We start from the raw sequence: 23271 nt of genomic DNA on the forward strand, positions 1-23271 counted from the left end.
GACAGAGGGTGGGATTTGATGCTCCTCTGCTCTGGGTTACACCACCTGGAGAGGCTCTTCCTCCACGGAAGGCACGTAGCACGCGGGAGGTGGGAGCTGTGTGTAAGCAGGGACTGCTCGGGGTTCAGCATGTCTTTCATCCAGGTAGACAAGGACTCAGATTTTCCTCTCCAAAACCTCCCCTATGGGGTTTTCTCCACAAAGGAGGAGGTGAGTAACAGCAAACTCTGTTCTTGGGCTGTTGTAGTTGTTCCAGGGCTGTGAGAGTGCAGAATTCCCAGCAATGGGGAATAAAAGGAAACTTCCCAGCCTGAGATGCTCATGGGTTTCCTGACCTGATGGCAAAGCTGTAGCTGCCACATTGTTTGTTTCCTTAGTGGTAACTTTGATTACAGCTGCTTTGAAACTGTGGAAAAGAAATCAGAAGTGTGAGTACTGCTGAGAAGTACCTTGGCTAATATGTACAGTAGTTCTTGTGTGGTTTTGATCATTTTTGTGACATCATTAAATCAATGTTTGACCCTTCCACTCCCTATGTAGAAGCACAGCACATTTCACACTCAACTTTTTATGTTTTTAACTCAAGTCTTTCATTTTGTGACTGTAATCACACCATCACCCTTAAGAGGCCCCATTAACTGCTACTCTTGTGGAGTTTTGGTGGTTGCCAAAGCATTAAACCAGGGCATCAAATGTGTGTTTTACCTGTTTTTGCAGCTGATCCATTGTGTTCTACTGGGTGTTTATTTATGCTGTGCTGCATTAAATGTGTGCAAATTTGTCATGTTTAAAGCTGGGCCCAAAGCCTGGAGATTGAGCCAACTCCAGACTTTCTATTTTATGATCACATAAGAAAATGGGGCTCAACCTTTCTGCCAAGGAAGTAGCTCCCAGTTCCCAATATTCATGAGAACTGAGCCCAGCTAGGCTGAACCTCACACCTCTGAGTGCCTGATGGGGTGGAGCTCCAGAGATGTGTCCTCCTGGAGAAAGAGGAACAAGCCAAGAGCTGCTTCTCAGAAGGAAAAAAATGGAGAATTAATTTGTTACTGCTTATAGAAACTTCATGACTATCTCCTGGTTTCTGCTGGTTATCCATGTAGGTTTAAAAAAAAAAACCCAAAAAACCAGAAGATTGTGTTTTCTGATGTGGTGTTTTCCAAAGATAAAATGAGATGGTGCATTTAATCTATTCCTAGATGTGCATGCTCTTATCTAACAAGTTTGGATTATTTTTCTGCCTTCCTCAGTAACTGTTGTCTAAAAAAAAATCTTCACTCAAACCTTATGAAATGACAGGCAAGACTTACAGAAATTATTTAGAAGAATAATGTTCTGATAGTAGCTGAATGTTTCAATGATTTCAGGCTAAAGCAATTGGTGTCATTCTTGACTATCCCAGTTACAAATTAACCTGACATGACCTTTAGGTTTTATTCTGTAGGATGTTTGCTGAATAAATACTTACTACCACATTTGGAATCTTGTTTGGAAGTTAAAGGTTGAAAAATAGGTTTAATAGCATGGATCTTTGAAGATGGCTATTTTGGTGAGCTGCTTTTCAGAGTGGCTGTAGTAGTTTGTCTCTATTTACCCAAAGACACAAATAATGGGGGCTGTGGTGTGTTTTTGCCCCCTGCAGCTGCTGTGGGTCTGTCACCACTGGCTCCACAAGCGCCCAGCCCATGAACAGGAGCTTTGTCTCCTGGGCTGCATCTGTCCCATTTCCCCATGTGTGGGATGATGATCCTGCAGCAAGGATCCAGCAGGGATCCAGGCTGGGCTCAGCATGCAGGTCCTGGGTTCCTTGTGTGGTGTGAGGACGGGTGATGTAGGGCAGCCTCATCCTTTGAGGCACAGAAATCGTGTGCCTGAGCATGATGTGCTCCCTGGTATCACCAGGGGAGTCAGAGCACCCTCAGTCCTCTGGGGAGGAGCTGGGGTGCAGAAATGCCTGTTTCTCCAAAGGTATGTCTGCAGGGATGGGATCCATCCTCTGGTAGCCTCTCTGTGCCTCTGTTCCCCACTTGTGGAAGGAGCAGCAGTGTTTTCCTGCTTCACAGCATGTTGCAGATGTTTGGGCTTAACATGCAATGCTTATCATTAATGAGGGGTGTTAATGAGCAAGTCAGCGCCTTTCTGGGGGAAAGAGGGCAGGGAGAGAAACCTCTGCTTGTTGTAATGTCCCCAAAAGATGGGATTGTGGCTCTTTCCCACCCCTCAGGGTCAGCAGGGAGTCTGCAGTGATGCTCTGCCCATAGGCTTGACGTTTGTCAGCAGCCAGACTCAGACTGGCTCTTGATGGCCCATTGCTGTGGTACCAGACCTTTATCCTGGATGGGTTAAACTCTCTGTGGTCACTGTCTTCCTCTTTGCTCTCTTTGGGGCAGTTTTGGGTACAAACATAAACTCTTCCACCCTCCTCTTGCTGCTTTGCAGCCTCGCCACAGGCTTGGGGTAGCAATTGGAGACCAGATTTTGGATCTCAGCGTCATTAAACATCTTTTCAATGGACCAGCTCTTGCCAAACACCAGCACGTCTTTGACCAGGTATTTATCAGAGCCTATTCTAATTTACACACACATATTAAAAGTATTCCATGAGGCACTTTAGCAACTTGTGGTGAGATAATGAACATGAACTGGAAATAGCTTGTCGGGCGGGTTCTGGTAGAGCAAAAACCATCAAAGGTTCAAGGAGAGCAGGGGCATCGTGCATCCAAAAGTCATTTTGCAGGAAAGTGTCATCAGCATTTGGCAATGCAGGTGTCTGACACGAAGCCTAAATGTTAATTCACTCCTGCTTGTGCCTTTAGCACTCCATGGATGGGATATTAATGACAGGGAAGTTTTGTTAACGATAAATGAACACAAACCACCTTTGGCTACAGCTGGTTGAGATAGCAAAGCCACCAGGGCTTGCAGTGGTGTGTTAGGACGGGGTGATGCAAACATGCAGCAGAGGACTTGTGGGGTGTGAATGGGGCTGTGGGCAGCCATGGGCAGGGTGATCATGGGCCACATAACCCCGGCCACGAGCATCCGACACCGGGATGAGGGTGTGGGACATCTTCCTGCGTGTGAGGGATAAAACGTGGTCTTTTCTTTCCCCCCACCTCTGTGCCACTGTCAGCCCACCCTGAATGCCTTCATGGGGCTGGGCAGGCCAGCGTGGAGCGAGGCCAGGGCTTTCCTGCAAAAGCTGCTGTCAGCTGGAGAGCCCACCCTGAGGGACAGCACGGAGCTGCGGAGAAGGTGAGGGAGCGGAGAGTGGCTGCAGGCACAGTGAGGTGGCAGCTGTGGCCTGTGTCACCTGGGTGACAGGGCACCAGAACCCACAGTCTGACGTGGCCACCTGCCTCCTACGTGGGAATTAACTGGGGTTTGTGCACATTGAGTGCTTCCTTCTCTTAATTACGTAAAGATTAATCTCTGATTAATCCCGTGACTGCCCGCAGATCCAGGGTGTCACCCTCCACCTGGAAACAGCGAGCACCTGGAACACCCTGGGGTGTGTCCAGACCTGCTGCCTCTGTGGGGGCTGAGCAGGGCTGCCCAGGCAGGCGTGGGCTGCTGCTCTGACCACGGCCCTTCCAGCATGGCCTTCCATGGAGACACAGCTTCAAGGGTCTCCCACCTCCCCCAGTGCCTCCCTCCCTGCCTGTCACAGCTGGAGCAGGCGTGGGGACACCCCCCAGTTTGTCCTCAGCAACCCCTGGACTTTGTGAAAAAAGTGAGTGTGTGGTCACAAATTGGCCTCAGGTTTGGGCCCGTGCTGTGGTGTAGGGGCAGAGGGGGAGAACTCTGTGCTGCTGGAAAATGTGTGTGTCCATTAATCCCACACCTCTCATTTGTCCAGAGTGATCCTTTAAGCACCACAAGTGCCTGCCCTGGCAGTGAGCAGGAGTTCTTCCTCCCTGTCCTGCCAGGGGGATTGGGAGGATGAGCAGGAGAAGGGTTGAACTGCTGCTTGCCACGTGCATCTTCCCTGGACAGGGCCAGCAGTTCAGATCAGACACCCCAGGAGCCATGAACTCATCCTTCCCACGCAGCAGAGGCAGTGGTGTCCTGGCTGTGGGCACTGGGGGTTTTTCTCTGTCCCTTGGGACTCCAGCCAGCCCCAGGGCTGTCCCCTCCCCACTCACACCCTGAGAGCTGCTCCTTGGTGTAGCCATCCCAGCAACAGCAGCCTCTGCAGCCACCTGCTTTTCTGCTGGGCTGTTTTTTTTGCGAGGCACTAAATTAAGGAAGGAGCTGGGAGAGCAAGTCCATGGTGCTTACAGGTGGGAGCTGCAAGTTTTCCGAGATCTGAAGGCATCATTTTTCATTTCAGAGCGTTTGTACCTCAAGCTTCTGCGACGATGCACCTGCCCGCCCACATCGGTGAGTCCCGCACAGCCCAGGGCTCCTGGCGCTGCCCTTCGCTCCCACACGGAGCAGCTGCTGCATTTCCAGCCTGCTCAGACAGACAGATCAGAGCTGTGACAGGGAATGGGCTTTGCAGCAGCCACAAGTAGATTATTGTACATAATGAAAGGTTGGTGCTGTCTGCGGCACAAGAATAAAAGCCTGGGGAAGCTCAATAGCAGCCAGAGCACTCCTGGATGCAATTTCCACTAAATCAGGGATGTCTGGTGGGACATAACTCCTGTCATCAGATTGGCATCACCAAAGGCCTTTGTGACTAGAGCCAGGAAAGAAACGCTTGCTCAGTTTCCAACAATTTCCCTTTTTGCCATCAGAAAATAATTCGGGTGTTGCAAAGTTTCCAAGGCAGATACACCAGCCTCATAAATAAGCAGGAGTTTCCACTCCCAGACCATTACTCTGCATCCCAGATCATTGCCGTGGAGCCATGGACTGCTTTGGGATTACTGTATTCTTACAGCTATGTGAGAGTTTCCTGTTTATGGCAGGAGTTTGTTTTTGGACCCAAACCAACTTGATCCAAGTCACCTGAGGGCATGACCTTCATGGGGTGGGGATATCAACTTGCCCCTTTTCTGTCCAAGCTCTGTTCTGAGTTGGCCTTTGCCTTCCATGGAGCACAACCCTGCTTTGGGACCAAGTCTAGCCTGTCCCAGAGGAACCATGAGGAGTCCCCATAGGTGTGATACCTTCCTGAGAATAGTTTCAGGAATAGTTTCAGTTCATGTCCTGTCAGAAAATTGCTGGCTCCCGTCTCTCCTGAGTGCTGGGAACAGAGCTGTGACCGAGCTGTACCACGTCCAGGCATTTAGGATTCCACAGCTCTGTCCTGTGGGTGGTTCTGCTTCTCCCGAGTGGCCGGGTCCTGCTCTGGGCGGCTGGAGCCGGGGGATAACCTGCTGCTCTGGGCTGCTGGGGCTGCTGGGGCTGCTGGGGCTGCTGGAGCTGCTGGGGCTGCTGGAGCTGCTGGGGCTGCTGGAGCTGCTGGAGCTGCTGGGGCTGCTGGAGCTGCTGGGGCTGCTGGAGCTGCTGGAGCTGCTGGGGCTGCTGGAGCTGCTGGAGCTGCTGGAGCTGCTGGGGCTGCTGGAGCTGCTGGGGCTGCTGGGGCTGCTGGAGCTGCTGGAGCTGCTGGAGCTGCTGGAGCTGCTGGAGCTGCTGGGGCTGCTGGAGCTGCTGGGGCTGCTGGGGCTGCTGGGGCTGCTGGAGCTGCTGGGGCTGCTGGAGCTGCTGGAGCTGCTGGGGCTGCTGGAGCTGCTGGAGCTGCTGGCACTGCTGGAGCTGCTGGGGCTGCTGGAGCTGCTGGAGCTGCTGGAGCTGCTGGAGGTGCTGGGGCTGCTGGGGCTGCTGGGGCTGCTGGGGCTGCTGGAGCTGCTGGGGCTGCTGGGGCTGCTGGAGCTGCTGGGGCTGCTGGGGCTGCTGGGGCTGCTGGAGCTGCTGGGGCTGCTGGAGCTGCTGGAGCTGCTGGGTGTCTAACCGAGCTCGCTAACCAGCAGTGTCAATAGCCGCTGGCAGGCTGTGTTTCCCCGCTCTCCCCGATGTGCCGCGGATGCGGAGGGCGGCAGCTGTGTTGCAGGGATGGCAGCAGAGGGCAGCAGATGTCCTGAGCATCCCCGCCGGGTACCGCCGGCTGCAGGAAACGCTGCGGGAATTGCTGGGCCCTGGGAGCGGGGCTGCAGCTTCATGTCCTGCGTTTTCCAGCCTCTTCTCTACCGGAGACTAAGAAAAAAAATTAAAAAAAAAATATTTTTGTCTGCATAATTTATAGATGAACTGTTAATCACCCCTTTATGCTATTAATGACATCCCCTGAGCGCTCCTGCTGGCTCCCTTTCTGCTCTTTTCACTGCCAGCAGCATATGATGTGCTTTAGCCCCTTCAGATGAGGGACCTTGCTGCCACTGATCCCTATTTCACGGCTTTTTTCCTCGTGCAGGAGATTACACTGACTTCTATTCTTCTCGCCAACACGCCACAAACGTTGGGATCATGTTCAGGGGGAAGGAGAACGCTCTGATGCCGAACTGGTGGGTGCCTTGGATTATTCTCTAGTGCAGCATGATTTTGCAGGCATATCTGTACATATACAGATGTTTTAAAGGTCTGAGTAGTTTTGCAGGGTCACACTGGTTTCAGTTCCTAGCAGATGAGCGTTGGTGTTGTCCAGAGTTCAGTACCAGAACCAAACTCCACGCGTCCCCAGCCCCAGCTGAATCCACCCTGCCCTTCACTGCAGTGGCCACACCAGTTACTGTGCAGCCCCCTCTTCAAAGACAAACATACCTAAAAAATTAGGTTTTGCTGGGTGACAAGAAAGCAGGTTTTAAGATCCAAGGAATTAATTGGAGCAATGGCACAGAAGTGCATTAAGACTGCAACAGGGCTTTCACTTCCATCCTTATATCACCTGGAGTAAGGTGCTGAGGTCTGTGCCCCTGTATACAGAGCTCCTTCTCCTTGTACCTCACACTCCTGCTGTGCTTCCACCCCCAAAAACTGCTCTGGCACACGGCTAACCCCAGCACTGTGGTGCTTTCTCAAGGCTGCACTTACCTGTGGGCTATCACGGCCGGGCATCGTCTGTTGTGGTGTCTGGGACGCCCATCCGGAGACCTGTGGGACAAACAAAACCTGACAATGGTGAGTCTCTGGGAGCATTTCAATGTGCATTCTTTTTGCTTTTATTCTTTAATTTTACTCCACATCACAGTAGTGGAGTGGAAGGGTCTGGGATGCCTTGCCTAAAGCCCAGCCTGGGGTCAGGGCAAGAGAAAGCCCTGGTTTAAGTCCATCTTCTGTTCCCTGTTGAGCAGCACAGCTGTTTCTTCTGGCCAATATTCTATTTTCCTAGCTGCCTCCCTGATGTAAAATATTCTTTCTTCTACCCACAGATAAACCTCCAGTGTTTGGTGCTTGTAAACGTCTGGATATCGAGTTAGAAATGGTGAGAGGTTTTTTTTTTTTTTTCTCCTTATGACTTGAAAAAGGTTAAAATAGAAACAGGGAAGAAAGGGCGAGGTTTGGCTTTTTCTAAACTGAATGTCCCATAAGGACCATTCCTGTGCTACTCTGAGCTGTCTGTGCTGCAGGCAGTAAAGATTTCTGTGGAACAAACCCTTGCTTTGGATGAGGAGCAGGGTGCCTTAGCTCATTGGGAGGTTTGCTCAGACAGCTCTCAGGCTGGAAAAAGCTCACCTGGCCAAAGCTGAGCACCAGGGGTGCAGTCAGGCAGCAGAATTCTTTTCCTCAGCCACCCTAGGCTGTTTCCTGGTCAGCAGTTGCCTCTGCACTGCAGCCAGCATCTGTCAATGGACACGGGTTTGGCAAGTCCAGGCTGTCTGCACCTTGTGCTAGAGCAGAGGAAGCCCTGAGTTCTTGGCAGTGGGATTCAAACTCCTGATTGTCCTGCCTGGAAAGTTAAAACCTGTGCTGTGGTTGTTGTAAAAAAACATGGTGGGTTGGCACATCATGCTGTGGCTTAGCGTGGTCCAGAAGGGAGCGTATCATAGAATTGTATTAAGATTTATATCATTTTAATGGCTTATATAATTTTTGTATGTTTTATTCCCAATCTTTTCCTTTTAAAAACAAACAAAAAAAAAAGTAGTGGAAGAAGTGTAATATTGATGGAAATGGTTATAAAAATGTAGTGAAATGCTGTGTGCTTTGCCAATCACTGATATAAGGGGAGTTCAGTCCCATAACGTGGGGTTCCTGTGGTGCTGCCATAGCTCTGCTTTCCATCCTGAGTTCTACTGCTGGCTGCTGCATGAACAGAAGGAAAAACTTCCTTATTGTATACAGAAAGAGACAACTGAGATTTCCTTTAAATCCTCTGCATGAGCAGGCTGTGGATTCCTAAGGGAATGAGTGCAGGCACCCAGTTCATGGCCTGCTTTACTTAGTGGGCACATTTCTGCACCTGCCTGTTCTTCCCCACTGTCTCATCGGACTCCAGCCACGTTCAGTATCCCCTTGGATGACTTTACACTCCTTCCTGTTCACTGTCAGCACCAAGCAGTCCCTTCAGTGGGCAAACCTGTTCTGCATCCGGACTGTAATTAGGAGGGACCATTTTAACTCCTGCATTTTGAAAACATCGTGCCCTTGTTTAATGCCTGTCTCTTAGCAACACAGAGCCCTTAAGTAATTCAAGCCTGCCAGCTTCATGGAGGGGAAGAAAAGGGGAGTAGGCCATGGGTTTTGTCCAAATGTGTATGGGAAATGGTGCAGAACTCACCCTGTCCAGCCCCTGTTGCTGCTGTAACTCTGTGCAGTGAAGATCTTTAGCTTCAAAAACATAACCAACATGTTGCTTCTTGATTTCAGGCATTCTTTGTAGGTCCTGGAAACAAGTATGGGGAGCCCATTCCCATCAGCAGAGCCCAGGAGCACATTTTTGGGATGGTCCTGATGAACGACTGGAGCGGTAACCGGTGCTGTGGGGATCTGCCTGGAGAGGGGGTTACAGCATCGTGGGGAACCCTAGAGAGGGATAAATTACATATTTAATGGCAGAATGCTGATGGCTGAAAACACTGGGTTCCGCTGAAAGGGATGAAAATGAAGCATTGCCTGTATTTTTCAGTGTCTGTATCAATCCATCTTTGATCAATTAGTAGAATCAGAAATTGCTGCCTAATTAAGATTTATTTACTTATGAAAGAGCTAATATCAGTCTAAGTTTCTTCTGGGCAGGGATGGAGGAGTCCTAAGAATGGTGATACCAAGGATGGTGATTGATTTCAGTGTCAGGAAAAGGATTTGGCAGTCACAAATCCCTCAGTCTCTGCAAAGATTTAGCTTGAAATTCTCCTTATGGCTGGCTAAGATCATTAGCTGGGTATAAAAGGAATAATTAAAGTGGGGGTAAAAATACTGGTTATATGGGGATGATCTGGTTTGTTTTACTTATTGCTGATTTATCATCCTAATCCAGCTGATCTAAGAAAATTGGGTTGAAAATGGATGAGTTTAAATTGGGATTTGGGCACAACAGCTGGAAAAGGCTTGGGATAGCAATTTCAATTGGTGTTACTCTTTCATGGGTCTGATGGATGTGCAATTCCTAGGATATGTTTAACTGCATTGCATTCAATGTTCTCTTCCCAGCCCGTGACATCCAGAAGTGGGAATATGTTCCTCTGGGTCCTTTCCTGAGCAAAAGCCTTGGCACAACCATCTCTCCATGGGTTGTCACCATGGAAGCTCTCATGCCATTTGTGTTGCCAAACCCTGTCCAGGTCAGCAAGAGAAAAGGTTGAAATAAAGGAAAAGGCATTGCTAGAAAAATGTCAGCAGAGCTGGAAGATCCCATCAGTAGAAATCACTGAGCTGTATCCATGCCAAGGATTGTCTCCATGGAATTTACAGATGTAATTCTGCTTCTGGGCAAATGAAAGCAACCAGGGCCCTCTGACTTCAAGTGCTCATTGATGTCACTGGCCCTGGCACATGTTGTGCTCTCATCCTGCTTCAGCAGGGCAGAAAAATCATCTTTAAAACACTTGGAAAATAAACTAATCAGAGCTTCTTCAGGGTCTTTGGGAGCACTTAGCATCCAGGAAGAGGTGGAGAGAGGGTGGAGTCAAGCCAGAACACTTTGTTCAAGCATTGACAGTTGTCTCCATTTTGTAGGTGGTTAAAACTGGAAAAGATAACAGAGTCTTGCAGAGGCCTCACCATCTTCTCTGTGTGGGCACAGAGCAAAGGTGTTCTGGCACATTCTTTGTGCTGGATTAATATCCATGCTGAAATGATGGGCATGGCTTTTCCAAACCTTGTGAAGAAAAAGGAATTGGGTTATATGAATATCATGTCTGTTCAGAAAGATCTTTAGAAGTGTATGCATGAGACCAAGCAAAGTGAGAATCTGAGCAGTAAGAATGGTGAATGGGTTGTGCAGCACAGGCTGGGTACACCAGTACTCACTGGAATGTCTTGTGGATTTTTAAATTTATTTTTGTTTAGACTATGTGTTTTATGTGCTTTTAGGATCCTAAGCCACTGCCCTACCTTCAGGATAAAGAGCCCTACACTTTTGACATCAAGCTCTTTGTTGCTATTAAAGGTATGGCAAAGCTGAGTGGGTTGCAAAGCTGAAATTGCCAATTAAATATTGTGGCAGCACCGATGTTCAGGCACTTTCTCTGGGCTCTGTGCTTCTTCTTCTCCTGCTTTTCCCAGATTGCCTCTGTCAGAGCAAGAGCAGAACTCCTGCTCCCTGCAGCAGTGTGCCAAGCAGGGAATGTCCCCTGTGGTCAGTGTCCCTTGAGGAGCGTCCCTGAGGGGTCTCCTTGCACAGGCAGGGGTCAGCAGGGTATGGAATGAGCAGATCTGGGTGGGTTTCAGATGTTCACCCAGCTCATTCCCCACCTTATGGCCCTGCTGGCCACTAGGTCCAGGTGTTTCTCCCACAAGAGAGCAGAGTAGGGAATGGGAAGCTCGATGCTACTCCAGTGCAAGCCACACACTTGTTTTCTATGAAGTCCCAGTGTTTGTAGCAATAGAAAATGTTATTACTGGTTTCTCGCTAGAGATTACAGCGATAAAAGAAGCCTCCATTCATCTGTAAAATAAAAAGACTCCAACATCATTCATCCAATGCAAACAAATTGCTTCTCACTTTTTTGTCCTTTATTTTCTGCAGGAGAAGGAATGACTACCCCAACTACTATATGCAGATCCAATTTCAAGGTAAGACTCCAGTATCTTTTGTTTATTTGTAATCTTGCTGATGCCATCAGCTCCAGTCCAGGCAATTTTAAACACTGCTTTTTGCATTAGACTCATGGAATAGAATCACAGAATCACTAAGGTTGGAAAAGACCTCCAAGATCATCGAGTCCAGATGTTAACCCAGCACTGCCAAGCCCATGATTAAACCATGTCCCTCACATCCACACAGCTTTTAAACACTTCCAGGGATGGTGAATCCCTGAGCATTCTGTTCCAGCACAGCTGAAGATCAGATCTGAGTGACTGCATACGAGACAGAGGGAAATCTTCAAAAAAATGAAAATCTTTCAGGTGTTTCCACCTCACAGGGGGTGAACCATCACCATCTTCCAATGGTGATACACCACTGGAAACACCTGAATGCCTGATGGAGGGGACAGCTCTTTCTGCTGCTCAGGTTGGGGTGCTCAGAGCATCCTTAGCTGTGTGCCCATTTGGCAGGGAGCCACGAGAACAGAGGACTACAGGAAGAGGGAATTGCCTCTTGCAATACAGCTCTAATTTAGATGCCACTCACTGCTGCCAGCCTGGGTCTGCCCCATCCCCTCTGTGGGCAGCCTGATGGCTCTGCCTCCACCCACTGATTGAAGCCAGGAGATTTATGTGCCAGCTGCAGCAATTCTCAATCAATTTCATATTCACATTTGGCTCTTTGCATAGTAATTACCTTAATCAGTAAATCAGTAGTCAGCAAATCAGTAATAAGTAGATTTTTCTACAAGGCTGTTAAAATACTGGGTGTAATCATGGAGCCTGGGTCAGCAGTACTGGTCTTAGAGAGGAAGAAGAGGCAAAAATGACATCCAGCTGAAATAAGAAAAATTTTAAGGGGCTAAATTTCATGTTAAAGTGTGGGGTTTATGAATGCCTTAGGCCAGGCCACATGGCTCCATTCTGCACAGCCTCATGGCCCACCAGAGAAGTCTGTCCTTCCTTGTCCTTGCTTTAGCCTCTCCTCCTCCTCCTCCTTCCTCCAGCACATGTACTGGACCATGAAACAGCAGCTGGCTCACCATTCCATCAATGGCTGCAACCTCAGACCTGGGGACCTCCTGGCCTCTGGCACCATCAGTGGACCTGTAAGTGTTGGAACAATCACAGCCACTGCTCAGCAGCCCAAAACCAACAGAGCAGGGCTTGGGGCTAAGCCCTTCCTGATCTGAGCACCATGAAACCATCTGCAGCTCTTTCCCAGGCATGCTGGGGTGCTGCTGTGGCAGCCCCAAATTCACACCAAGGAGTGGATTGGTTTGGGTGGGGTTTTGGTTTGGCTGTTTTTTATGTTGTTGAGTTTTGGGGGTTTGATCTCTCCTGTACTTCTTTCCCTAAGAACTATTTTACAACAGATGCAAATTAACTTCTGTGTGGAAGCATACTCACTATCCATTTACCCTCTATGAAATGCAGCTTTTTATTTCTGGAAGAATGTCAAAGGTGCCTGGGTATAACTTTTAGTTTCTGCAATGAGTTTGGAGCCAGCTTCACAAGCTGTTGCTCCCCTTGAGCTGCAGTTTGGACAGTGGCTGCAACATATGAGCAACTCTCACCTTCTGAATCACCCAATACAAATCCTGTGTATGCTGTCACAAGGACAGCCTCAGATAAGTTGTTTGCAAGCTGGGATGCCTCTATTTCACTTTTGAGCATTTCTGAGGTTCTTTTTGAATCTCCAGATTATTGTACAATATTGTACTGCAGAATGAAATTAAAGACTCACAAACACCAGCTTTGTTCTTCTGAAGAACAAAATGTAAGTAAAAAACTGAAATGTGACTACATAAAAGCACTGGATTTGAAGTCCTTCACTCCTTCACCCCTCCTCTTGTTTCCATTCTTGCTGTGGCAGACCCAGACTGCTTTAACAGGTTGAACTCTGTGTTAAATGCACAAATAACAGCTGTAAGCATCACTGCTAATAGCCAGCAATAAATTAAAATGCAAAGTCAGGAAAAGGACCCAATGTATCAATGAATTAAATCAACAGCAAAACTGTTCTGTTGGAGGTAACATACTTGTGTGTCTGCTCTCAGCAGCAATAAGCTGGGAAGATACTAAAAAGTAGTTTATTTATTTATGAACTCTTGCTGCAGGAGCCAGAGAGCTTTGGCTCCATGCTGGAGCTGTCCTGGAATGGAACAAAAGAAATCCCTCTGGGCGGTGGACAGTCCCGTAAATTCCTGCAGGATGGAGATGAAGTAATTTTGACAGGTAAGGGCTGGATAACTGCTCTTACACTGCAGCAAGGACACATTTCCACTGGCTGATCCCAGCAGGACAGACAGCTGGTGTGGAGCTGGGCTATTCTCTACATACCTGCCATGCAAGCACAGTTGTTTCCATCCTACCTGTGAGGGGGCTAAAGCAAGTGGATGGAAATTTCCCTGCCATAAATGCTTTCTAGATTAGATTATTTGCTTTGCTAAATCTGTAATGCTCTTGTTTATGCCACTGTGTGAGCACCAAGGAGATGATGGAGGTAGGTTTGCTGGTTTTTATTATATTTTTATTTTTCTTTTACCCATTTTATGGGTAAAATACCCCAGGACTAGGAGCAGTTGATGAATTGTTTTCACCACAGTCCAAGTTTGCATGTGGAGCAGAGCTTGGCAAATGCTAAAAAAAGTTATTTTTCAAATAATATTTAATTTGTAACCTAGATGTATTCGATGAAGTGTGTTGCAAATCAAGGATGTGGGAAACAGCTTGAAGCCTTCTAGAGCTGACCAGCTCCCTTCTGACAAGGGCTCTGCTTGAGAGCTGTTTCATGCTGAGACATGGTTTTAGTTTTCATCTTGATAATCTAAGGATTTTATGAATTAAAATCTACCGTGGTGTTTTGTGATTTAAATACCACTCCTACTTCTTTTTAACCCAAAGCCTAGTGCAAAACAAATCTATTTTTTCCTTTCATCTTTGTGGCTTTGGGGCAGCAAATATTTGGCAAGAACAGCCATGAGAAGTGTTTGTTTCAAATCTCCAGTGTCTTTATGTGACCTAGTGGGATTCTAGGGAATGTCCTGTGGGATGTTGTGCGTCACCAGCTGAGACCCAGCCAGTGCCACACCTGAGCAGCTCCAGCCTGCTGATGTGAGCAGAGATATCTGCACAGGAACAAATGGCTCAAGCAATGGCAATTCACAGGTGTGACTGAGGGCAGAGAAAACCTGAGTGACAAACACCCAGGCAGCTGCCTCATGCTGTGATGCCAATATATGCCTGCACACCTGGGCCTGCTCAGTCCAACCAGGACTCCTAGGATTTTTGACAAAACAGTTCAAAATTATTATTTTTTTTTCCCCTGAAAATATATTTAATAAAAGCCAAGAATTTTCTGTGAATTAAAAAAAAAAAAAAAAGAAAAGAAAAAAGTAATGTATGTATTCCAGCCCCCTGGCAATGACTCCATAGTGGTTTTGGTGGTGCTGCAGCCAGAGCCCCAGTGCCTCCTGCCTGGCAGCCCATCCAATAGCCTTGAAAATCGTGTTTCTGTCAGCTGCTGCCAGGTTGACAGAGGAAGATGCTGAGACAACTGGAGGTTGAGATGTACTAGAGAGAGTCATGAACTCTCAGGTGATGAACCTGAGGAGTCTCCAGTGCCTCTGACATCCTTCAGCCTCCCAACAGCCCAGGGACTGCTCAGGCTGCATCGTGGAGCCAGCTGACACTGCTCTCCACAGGCTCCCCATATATCCAGGGACACTCCTCCAGCAATTCAAAGTGCCCCTCTGCCCTCCAGAGTCCCCAGTCTCCCTCCAGCAGCTACACCAGGAGCCCTAAATTAGGGTACAGCAGGGATGCTGGACATCCCTGTGGAGTTACATGTCCCTTTTGGCAAGGGGCACCGTGCAGGTTGGGAGCTGCTGGCATGGGGAGCCAGCTCGGGGACAAATGTGACCAGCCCATGAGCCATGCTCCTCATGCCCGTGACAATCTGTGTTAACTCATGAAATACTTTGAATCCTGAATGTCTTTAAAGATGGCATGATGGCCTTGCTGCTAAGCTGGGGGAAGGCAGAGGGACAGTCCCATGTTACCTGATCCGCTGGGCTGCTCCCTCGAGCACAGTTTGTGGCTGCGGACACCAGGGCGTTGCAAAGAGCCAGGGGCTGCTGGCACATTTTGGGAGCTGCTCTATTTATTTAGTGATGTATGGCAGGTCCAGGGCCTTAAGGCACCCTTGAGGCAGGGCTGGTGCTATTCCATGCTCTTGCCAAGTGCTCAACACATCATTTCTGGTTTCCTGTTTCAGCTTTGTATTCTTACTCCCCATGTGGGACCTATTTCAGAGATCTAACGCATAAAATGAGAGAAATCTATTTCTCCCAAGAAGTGTCTCAGGGAGGGAGCATGGCAGGGGAAGGGCTCCTGGTGGTGCTGGCAGCTGCCTGCAAAAACCCCTCAGGAGCTCCTTGGCACACACAGAGCTCAGGCCAGGGCTGCTGGCAGCACAGGGCTCGCTTTGTTCAGTGTGCTGCTTCTTGGTGCTGCTCTAAATTGTGCCTGGCAGCAGGGAGAACCAAACTGGACTGAAGTAATCAGCTGCTCCACAAAGGAAAGCTGGCAGTGAAGCCTAATGAGTCAAATGGAAGCTGAGCTGAGCCTTACAGTGCCTTACTCCACTACTGCTTAGGGATGAGGATTAGCTGGCAGATACCAGGATGTTGTCTGTGGCTTTACACAAGCACTTAGAGACACCCCTGTCCTTGGAAAACTTCATTTCAGCCTGGCTCTGGGAGCTGCACTGTGGGTTAGAGCTGGCAGGGGCTCTTTGAGCTGCAGTAACTTTGGCTGCCCTGCAGCCTCAGCCCACCCTTTCTCTTCCTTGGGGGAGTTTTCCACTGGGAATTAGGGTCTATTCTGTTGAGCTCCTTCTTGGCTTCTTGAAGGAAGCTGGTTTTTTATCATATGCAGGTGATGTATTCCATCAGGAAAATCCATCTCTAACTATGAAATCAGTCCTTAAAATGCAGCATATGCCACTTGTCCTTCCTTTGATCAGCTTTGGTCAGCTGCTGTAGCAGAAGGCTACAGTAGGTCTCCTCAGCTGTTCTCCCCAGAACAGACTTCTCAGATGGGCCAGAAGGCCCTGGCTGTGTCCCCTGCCCTGCTTTGCCTGCAGCTTTGCTGGTGGCTGCTGTTTGTGGAGCAGCTTGGCTGGCCCGTGGCAGCGAGAGGAGCTGCAGCATCCCTGTCCCAGTGTGGGAGCAGGGAGAGACAGAGCTGTCCCACAGTCAGAGATGCTGTCACAACCCTGTGAGTCTGCAGCAGCAGCCAGCAGAGCTTCCACGCCCTCTTATATAACAGGATTAATGGGAACTTGGAGTCAGATGCTGAATTTCTCATGGAGCTAAGCCACTTGACTTTAGCAAGCGAAACAGCTCCTGCAAGGGGAGGTCCTGCTGTTTGAGGGGGTTTAATGACTGCCTTTCTGGCTGTCAGCATCCTGATATCCCAAGAGCAGCCCTGATGCTGCAGAGAGAGAATCCAGATTTATTTGATTAATTGCAGGGCTGGGCCAGGCAGAGAATCAGTTTGCCAGGTAGATTGATGGTGCTGCAGGTTTGGTTTGAAAACAGAAATATTGCTGGCACATCTTGTTTGTTCTTTGATCAATTCACTGGACTTGAGTATTGCTGTGTTTAACAGTTTGTGCTTCTTTTTTCCTCATATTCCTGGGCTTGAACTCTTCCAGGTGTTCTTCTTTTTTACCCCTCGTTGCATATCTGAAATGTTTTCACTTGGTTTTGGTCTCTTTATGCCTTTATTCACTTTTATCCTTGGCAAAATCCTTCTGTCCTTAGGGAACAAGCTGTGTGCTGTTTTCTGTCCCCAGGTTACTGCCAGGGCAATGGATTCCGTGTGGGATTTGGCCAGTGCTCAGGAAAAATCCTTCCAGCCCTGTCGAGTCCATGAGGACTGGAGTAATGTGACATCCAAGGAGGAACCCCCCTCCCACCTCTACCAGTCATTCTGCTTTAGTCAGATTTATTATTTTTATATGAGTGATTGTAATCTCACTATTTTAAATTATCAATAAATATCTTAAAGGTGAATGTGGCTCTCTGGTGTGATAAGAAAAGGATTTCAACGCTAGCTTAAAATTCTCAGAATATGAATAAGATGATTGAAATGGAAAGCAAGATTCTTAACTCTTCTACCATATTAATGTGGGGGTTTTTTTATAATTATAAAAAGAGGCTTTCAAGTAAGCTTAAATATTCAGAGTACTAGGCTGATGATAAGAGCTGAGATTCCATGCTGACTTCCTTTTTCCACAGTGTTAATATGCTGGAGGTGAAATCCTGAAGGCGAGTTGCATATGGATGTTAAAACTTGTAGACCTTCCTGAGCAAGAATTACATGACTGTGCCCTAAAATAAATTGCAACAGAGCAATTTGGAAATGTGATAATCAGCACAACTGAAGGCAACAGGCAGGATGCCCCTGCTCCTCCTGCCCTTACACAACCAGAGGCAGCTCTCCTGCCCCAGAAAGAAATTGATTCCAGCCCAGAGATGGGAAACTGTGTTGGGGCACCCCTCAAAAGGTCAAAATATCACCCTTGTGCCTCCTGCCCTGGTTTAGAGAGGGGAATTCCCTGTTTCTCTCTCACCCTGTGCACCAGCATCCCTGGGATCAAGGAGGGAGGGGGAATTTCATCACTGGAGTGATCCCCAGGCACTCACTGGTGGCAGTCACACCCTGCCACCCAACAGGGGCTGTGGCCAGAGGACACCAAGCAGGAAAACCCCCTTCCTGCACCCCTAAAAGGCATCTTGTGCCACAGCATCCCCTTGCAGCAGCCAGTAAACAAAGCCACATGCCACTTTCCTCAAGTGTAAAGGGCATCTGCTGTCTCCTGCTGGCCTACAAATCAATTTAACTCCATGGCCAGGTGCCAAATCACATCAATTAGAGGATATTACCGACTGAAGGAGCTCGGGAGAGCGGATAATGAACTGTGTTGTAGTGCAAGGGGAACTTGTTAAATATTTGCTTGGTCCTCAAAGTGAAGGACCTGATGAGGCTGCTGGCTCCATGTGGTGACAGCAGGATGAGCCCATGCTGCTGCTCTTCCAGGCTGTCCCATTGCTGCTCAAAAGCTCTACCAGGTAGTTTTGCTGATGTGGGCCATGAAGGCATTTGATGTCATCCTGGGGAGTGCCTGGGGCTGACCAGGAATGTGAACCTTATGGCCATGCAGAAGAGGAAAATGAATTTGAAATAAAAATTAAAGAAAAAATGTGGCAGTGCATATAAATCACTGCTAATGGGGCATGTGCACTGTAATGGGCTCTCTTCTAGCATGCAGCAATAATAGTTCTTTAACAAATGATACTTGGAGGTTCATCCCCAGATCAAGGATGACCTGGCCAGGAAAACACTGGCTCATTGCTGTTTATTAAGGAAAAGCTATTTTGCCTTCGGGCTCTTGGAGCTGAACTAATAGGCAGATATTTATTTAATGTACTCTGACTGGATCATCAATTTATAGATGCTTTGTGCTGTCTTTTGACCTCAAAGGACAATTGTGAGTTGACACCTTCCCTCCTGGATTTAGAAATAACCCATCCAGTTCCTCTGAGCACAGCCTGGCTTTGCTCCTGGCAGCAGCAGGAGGACACACAAAGCATTTATCCAGGAGAGAAATTTCTCTGCAGAAGCAACATCCACGGTGCACCTTGGCATGTCTGATGTTCTGGAAATGCAATGTCTGAGGAGAGACAGAGCTGCTGTGGGGCAATGTGTCATTACTCATCAGCTGTGACCTTGGGGCAAGGCACTGCCAATAAGGACTGTGGTGTCAAGGTGCAGGAATACTTAGGGGAGCTGTAAGTCCATAGTGCTCTTCCTGAACTTTGAGCAAGGTAAAGACGAGTCCTGTACACACCCAATGAATTCCTCTTCCAAAGAGCCACCTGGACAGTGCAATTCCTGCCAGCAAATGGGAACTGGGCTTGTTGTCTGGTCAGGCAGAAGGTCAGTGGTACTGAGACCCCAAACCCAGCCAGGATGGAGGCCACAGATCCTTCCAAGCTGTCTCATGCCCAGAGCTAAGCTGCCAGGCCGGCCCCAGCCCTGAGGGAGGGTGGCTTTGCAGTCCTCTGTACACCCTGGGCCGAGCAGCCCTGCACTGCCTGGGGATGGGTGCGAGGAGGGAAGGGCCCCCTGTGGCCCCAAGGTGACTGAGCTGAGATTCTCTAGCCTGGGGACATCTGGAGAAGTTGCAGATTCCCAGAAGGTGGGTAATTTCTGGAAAGGACCTCAGGCACAGCAGGTTTCAGAGGTGAGCTGGACAAAGTCCAAAACCTCTCTCAGGACAGAGCTCAGAGTCATCTGCTGCCTGCTACGTGGATGGGGGCCAAAATGCCAGGAGATGATAAAAAAGGAGACAAACTTTTCTGTGTGCCCAAGGCCACTTTCTCCCCCTCCAGAAGAAGAAAGTGGGCTCTTTTTGGGTGGGCACTGTGGAGAAGGGGGGCCCATGGCCACGCTGCCCTCGCCCAGCACAGAGAGCCCAGAGCTCTGCTGATCCTCATCCCTGCCAGGCTGTGCCAAGGGGAGAGTGAAGGGCACACCTGTGCTGCAATCTGCAGGGCTGCCCACAAAACAGCTTTGGGACCAGCAGCACCCACTGCCTGGGGGGAAAGCAGCCTCTGACCCAAATTTTGGGAAACACAAAGTGTTATGGGCACCCCCTGCTTGCCCCACCTCCCCTGGGGCAGCTGGGACCAGTTTGCACCGTTGTCCTCTAGAATGAAAGTCGTGGAGCTTTCTTCTGGTTTGGGGGCAAGCTGAACACAGGTGAAAAGACCTCTTGGGACAAGAGTGGGAACAAGAACTGGGTGCTCTCAGTTCAACAGGCTGACTGGTGCTTGGAAAAAAAATATTTCTGAAGTGCCAGTTTCAATTGGGTTGATTGTCTCTACAATGAGCTTCCCATACACTTCTGGAAGATTTTGTTTCAGTTGGGGTTGAGCATGGCTGTCTCTGCCTCTAGAGGTTACAAATTTTCGTTTGATTTAGGTGTATTTTTCTTTGTTTGCTTTTAATCTGTCTTTGAACAAAAGTGGAAAAAACCCACAAACAAACTCAGAGCTCCTTTTTCACTGCCCTGTCTCAGTGTCTCAGTGCCCTGTCTTGTGTGCGGAACAAGAGAATCCTTCTTGGATCTTCAGAAGCCTGGAGGAAAGAAAACAAAACCTTTCTGCTGTGTCAGCCACCTGAGAGGCCTCATTCAGGGTCATGCAACATTGTGTGGGGAGACAGACCCTGCACCCACGACCAGAGGAAATGGAAATGAGTGTCCAAGTGGCAACCACAGCTCTTGTGCTGGCCTGGAGCATCCTTCTCCTGCCTGGTGTTTGCCTCTCAGCAGAAGCCAGCAGTTCCCAGCAGCAATCCGTGATGCCAGGGGTGAGTGGTGCCGGGGTGTGGGGTGAGAGCTCCTGGAGGGGTGCAGGAGCTGCTTCTGGGTTGTGCTGCTTTATCACAGGGTGGGCAAAGAGGCAATAAATCATCCTGCCTGAGACTATTCTACCTGATTTTGTTATTTTGCTGGTAGCAAAACTAAAGGCAGGCACTGTTCAGTACTTTGAGGTGCATTTTCTTACAGATCAAAGCATCGTCTGGTTGGTGCGTAACGAAAAAGCTGGGTGTAATTTATAACAGTGCTGTTGGTATAATTAAGTGTCAAAAAAAATACAAAAAAATAAGAAGCATGGACTAAACCCCTAATATGTATTTCAAATTTTAAAGGAACCAATGGCTTTTTGCTGTGTAATACAGGCACTCTGCACCTGAAGTAGTTTTCTGTAGAGGTTCTAATTAGCAACTAATGCAATATCTTGGGGAAAAAAATTAGTTTTGATATAAGTGTTTGGGTCAGCAATATTCCTAATTCTTTCATCACCCAGGCAGTAATAACTCAAAGTAAAACACTCTCTCAGTAGCTATTCAGGGTCAAGGTAGGGACTTTGTGAAGAGGAACAGAGCTGGTAGATGATATTCACCTGGCTTTTGGCATTGAGCAGTGAGGCAGGAGACCATTTCTCAAGTTTGATTGCTGCTTCTGTTCAGAATGCCCACACAGTTGCTGCTTAGTGAGAAAGAAGGAGATCATTTCTGGGATTCTAAAATTGACTGAAGGCTTTGGAAGTACGTGAGGGACATGCTGAGGTACTGGCACCGTGCTGCTCCATAAAAAGCTGCTGTGAGCTGTTCCGTCTCATCTTCCCTCGTTCCCAAGAACTTCTTCACCTCAACTCTTGCTGTGTTGCACGAGTGCTTGGTTTTCCGTGAAGTTTTAACTACAGACCTGTGCTTTCTGATTTTACTCTGTTTGTTCATAAGCAGCTGAGACAGAGCTGGTGTTACCACAGTCAATGAACATCCAAGGGAAATGCTGCAGGAGCAGAAGTCCCTGGAGGCAGCTGGACATCCCTTGGGTCAGCCTGGAGGATCAGCACCTTGGTCCACAGGTCCTGAGGGGCTGGCTGGGAGCTGCAGGGAGCACAGGGAGGATTTCTTGTCCCTCTCTTCCAGTGGATGTGCAGTGGATCCAGGGCAGCTGTGCTCAGGGCTCAGCACTTGCAGCCAGCACCTCCAGTGCCCTGCGGATGCCCTGGAGCTGCCGTGTCCTGGGACCCCCTTTGGGGGGCTCTGGGATCTGCTGGAGTGCTCCCAGCTCTGCTGCCTGCTCACCCCTATCAGAATCTTCCCTTCATCTGCAGAGGCAAGCTGGAAGCTGCTGGAGAAATCCAATCAATCGTAAATATAAAATAAGTTTTGAAAAACTTTGCAGTCTTTATGGCTTCTGCACACTTAATGCAATTTTAATACATTTCTGGTTTCCCTGTGTGGGCTGCCTGGCTAGGTTCCAGCATGAAACATGGAGCTTTGTAAGTAAGAACTCTGTCATTCAGTATTTCTTAGCACCATTGTGAATTGAATTACATATGATGACCTGAGAGTAAATGCAACCAGGATTTTCTGATTGTTTATTGCTTTAAAGATGCACCTGTGGTCAGAGTTTTCCTCCTGGTTAGCGAGGTATTGACTGTTTTTAATGAAAATGGTTTTTAAAATAATTAAAATATGTGAAGGAGATGGCTGAAGTCTGAGCAGTCTGAGCACAGACTTCCCAATCTGAGTCCTGTGTTGGCTTCTGAGCTGAGGTGATGTGGGCTGAAGCTGCCTGCTGAGACTGTAATGACCCAGCAGGCTGGGGACACCTTTGGCCAGAGCAGGCTGCAGCAGCATCACTCATGTGGGTCTCTGGCTTGCCAGCAGACCCTGTTTCTCTCAGAAAAAAACATTTCCAGAGTGTCTGCTCAAATTCAGCTGCTTCTGGCCTCGGTTCAGGTCTGCTCTTACCTTAGCCAGAGTAGCTGCACTGAAAACAGTGGAAGGACTCCAGCCTCTGCTTCTGACTAGGGGAGAAATAATGATTTATCAGTGGGGTTTAGTCTTTGTGGCAAACTGGGTTCCAGGCCCAAAGATCCTTCTGCCAGAGGACTTGCTGCAGGGACAAGCAGATCTATAAAGCACCCAGCTTTCAGGCAACAGAGCCCCTTTTCAAGATGAAAGAATTAGCAATTCGTCTCTTCATCTTTTTCAAGAGGAGGAGTTCCCTAGGTGCTTTTTACCCTGCATATCCCATATTCTGGAGCTTCTTCAAAGAGACCCCCCCAGATGCTTCATGCTCTTCATTTCCAGTCACTAGAAGGAGGGATTCTAGTCTCAGTGGCCCTATTTCTTTAGGTATGCAATTTGTTACCGATAATGAATTGCTGAAATACAGATGCTGCAGTCCCCCACTGAGCTGAAGCTCAGCTGAGTGCTCTTCCTGGCCAAGGGAGTGACCTGAAATAGCCCCTTTGGAAAGGCTGACCTTCTGCAGAGCTGCAGGAACACCTGGGGCTCTGTCAGCTCTGCCCTGAGCTCCAAAAACCTGTAGTGGTGCAGCTACACAGGGAGCTGCTCTCTGCTCTCACTCTCCAAGGAGGGCTGTCACGAATGTATGCCCTTCTTGTAAATCACGTTGTGTTGTGAGTATTTTTAAAGATGTCCTGGCAACTGTAAGAAAACCACAACAGAGACAGCAAG

At 48.5% G+C, this 23271-nt stretch overlaps 1 protein-coding gene across 1 annotated transcript; it reads left to right on the forward strand.

Annotated features, from left to right (window-relative positions):
* Positions 1-3: 3 nt before the first annotated feature.
* Positions 4-17216, forward strand: FAH (fumarylacetoacetate hydrolase). Its single transcript, XM_023933900.2, has 14 exons — positions 4-210; positions 2440-2550; positions 3134-3255; positions 4334-4383; positions 6362-6452; positions 6968-7065; positions 7317-7369; positions 8755-8854; positions 9538-9668; positions 10420-10495; positions 11075-11121; positions 12141-12242; positions 13254-13371; positions 16997-17216. Exons 1-14 carry the CDS (start codon positions 19-21, stop codon positions 17074-17076), a joined length of 1371 nt encoding a protein of 456 aa, XP_023789668.2. The 5' UTR covers positions 4-18; the 3' UTR covers positions 17077-17216.
* Positions 17217-23271: the final 6055 nt, after the last annotated feature.

The sequence above is a fragment of the Cyanistes caeruleus genome, chromosome 13, assembly GCF_971803275.1.
Source record: "Cyanistes caeruleus chromosome 13, bCyaCae1.hap1.1, whole genome shotgun sequence".
Lineage (NCBI taxonomy): Eukaryota > Metazoa > Chordata > Aves > Passeriformes > Paridae > Cyanistes > Cyanistes caeruleus.

Excerpts from the sequence above, each read along its gene's own strand:
- FAH (XM_023933900.2), top strand. The coding sequence starts at position 19 with ATGCTCCTCTGCTCTGGGTTACACCACCTGGAGAGGCTCTTCCTCCAC. Across the intron at positions 211-2,439 it reads TTTTCTCCACAAAGGAGGAG|CCTCGCCACAGGCTTGGGGT; the intron begins GTGAGTAACAGC and ends GCTGCTTTGCAG. Across the intron at positions 6,453-6,967 it reads AACGCTCTGATGCCGAACTG|GCTGCACTTACCTGTGGGCT; the intron begins GTGGGTGCCTTG and ends TGCTTTCTCAAG.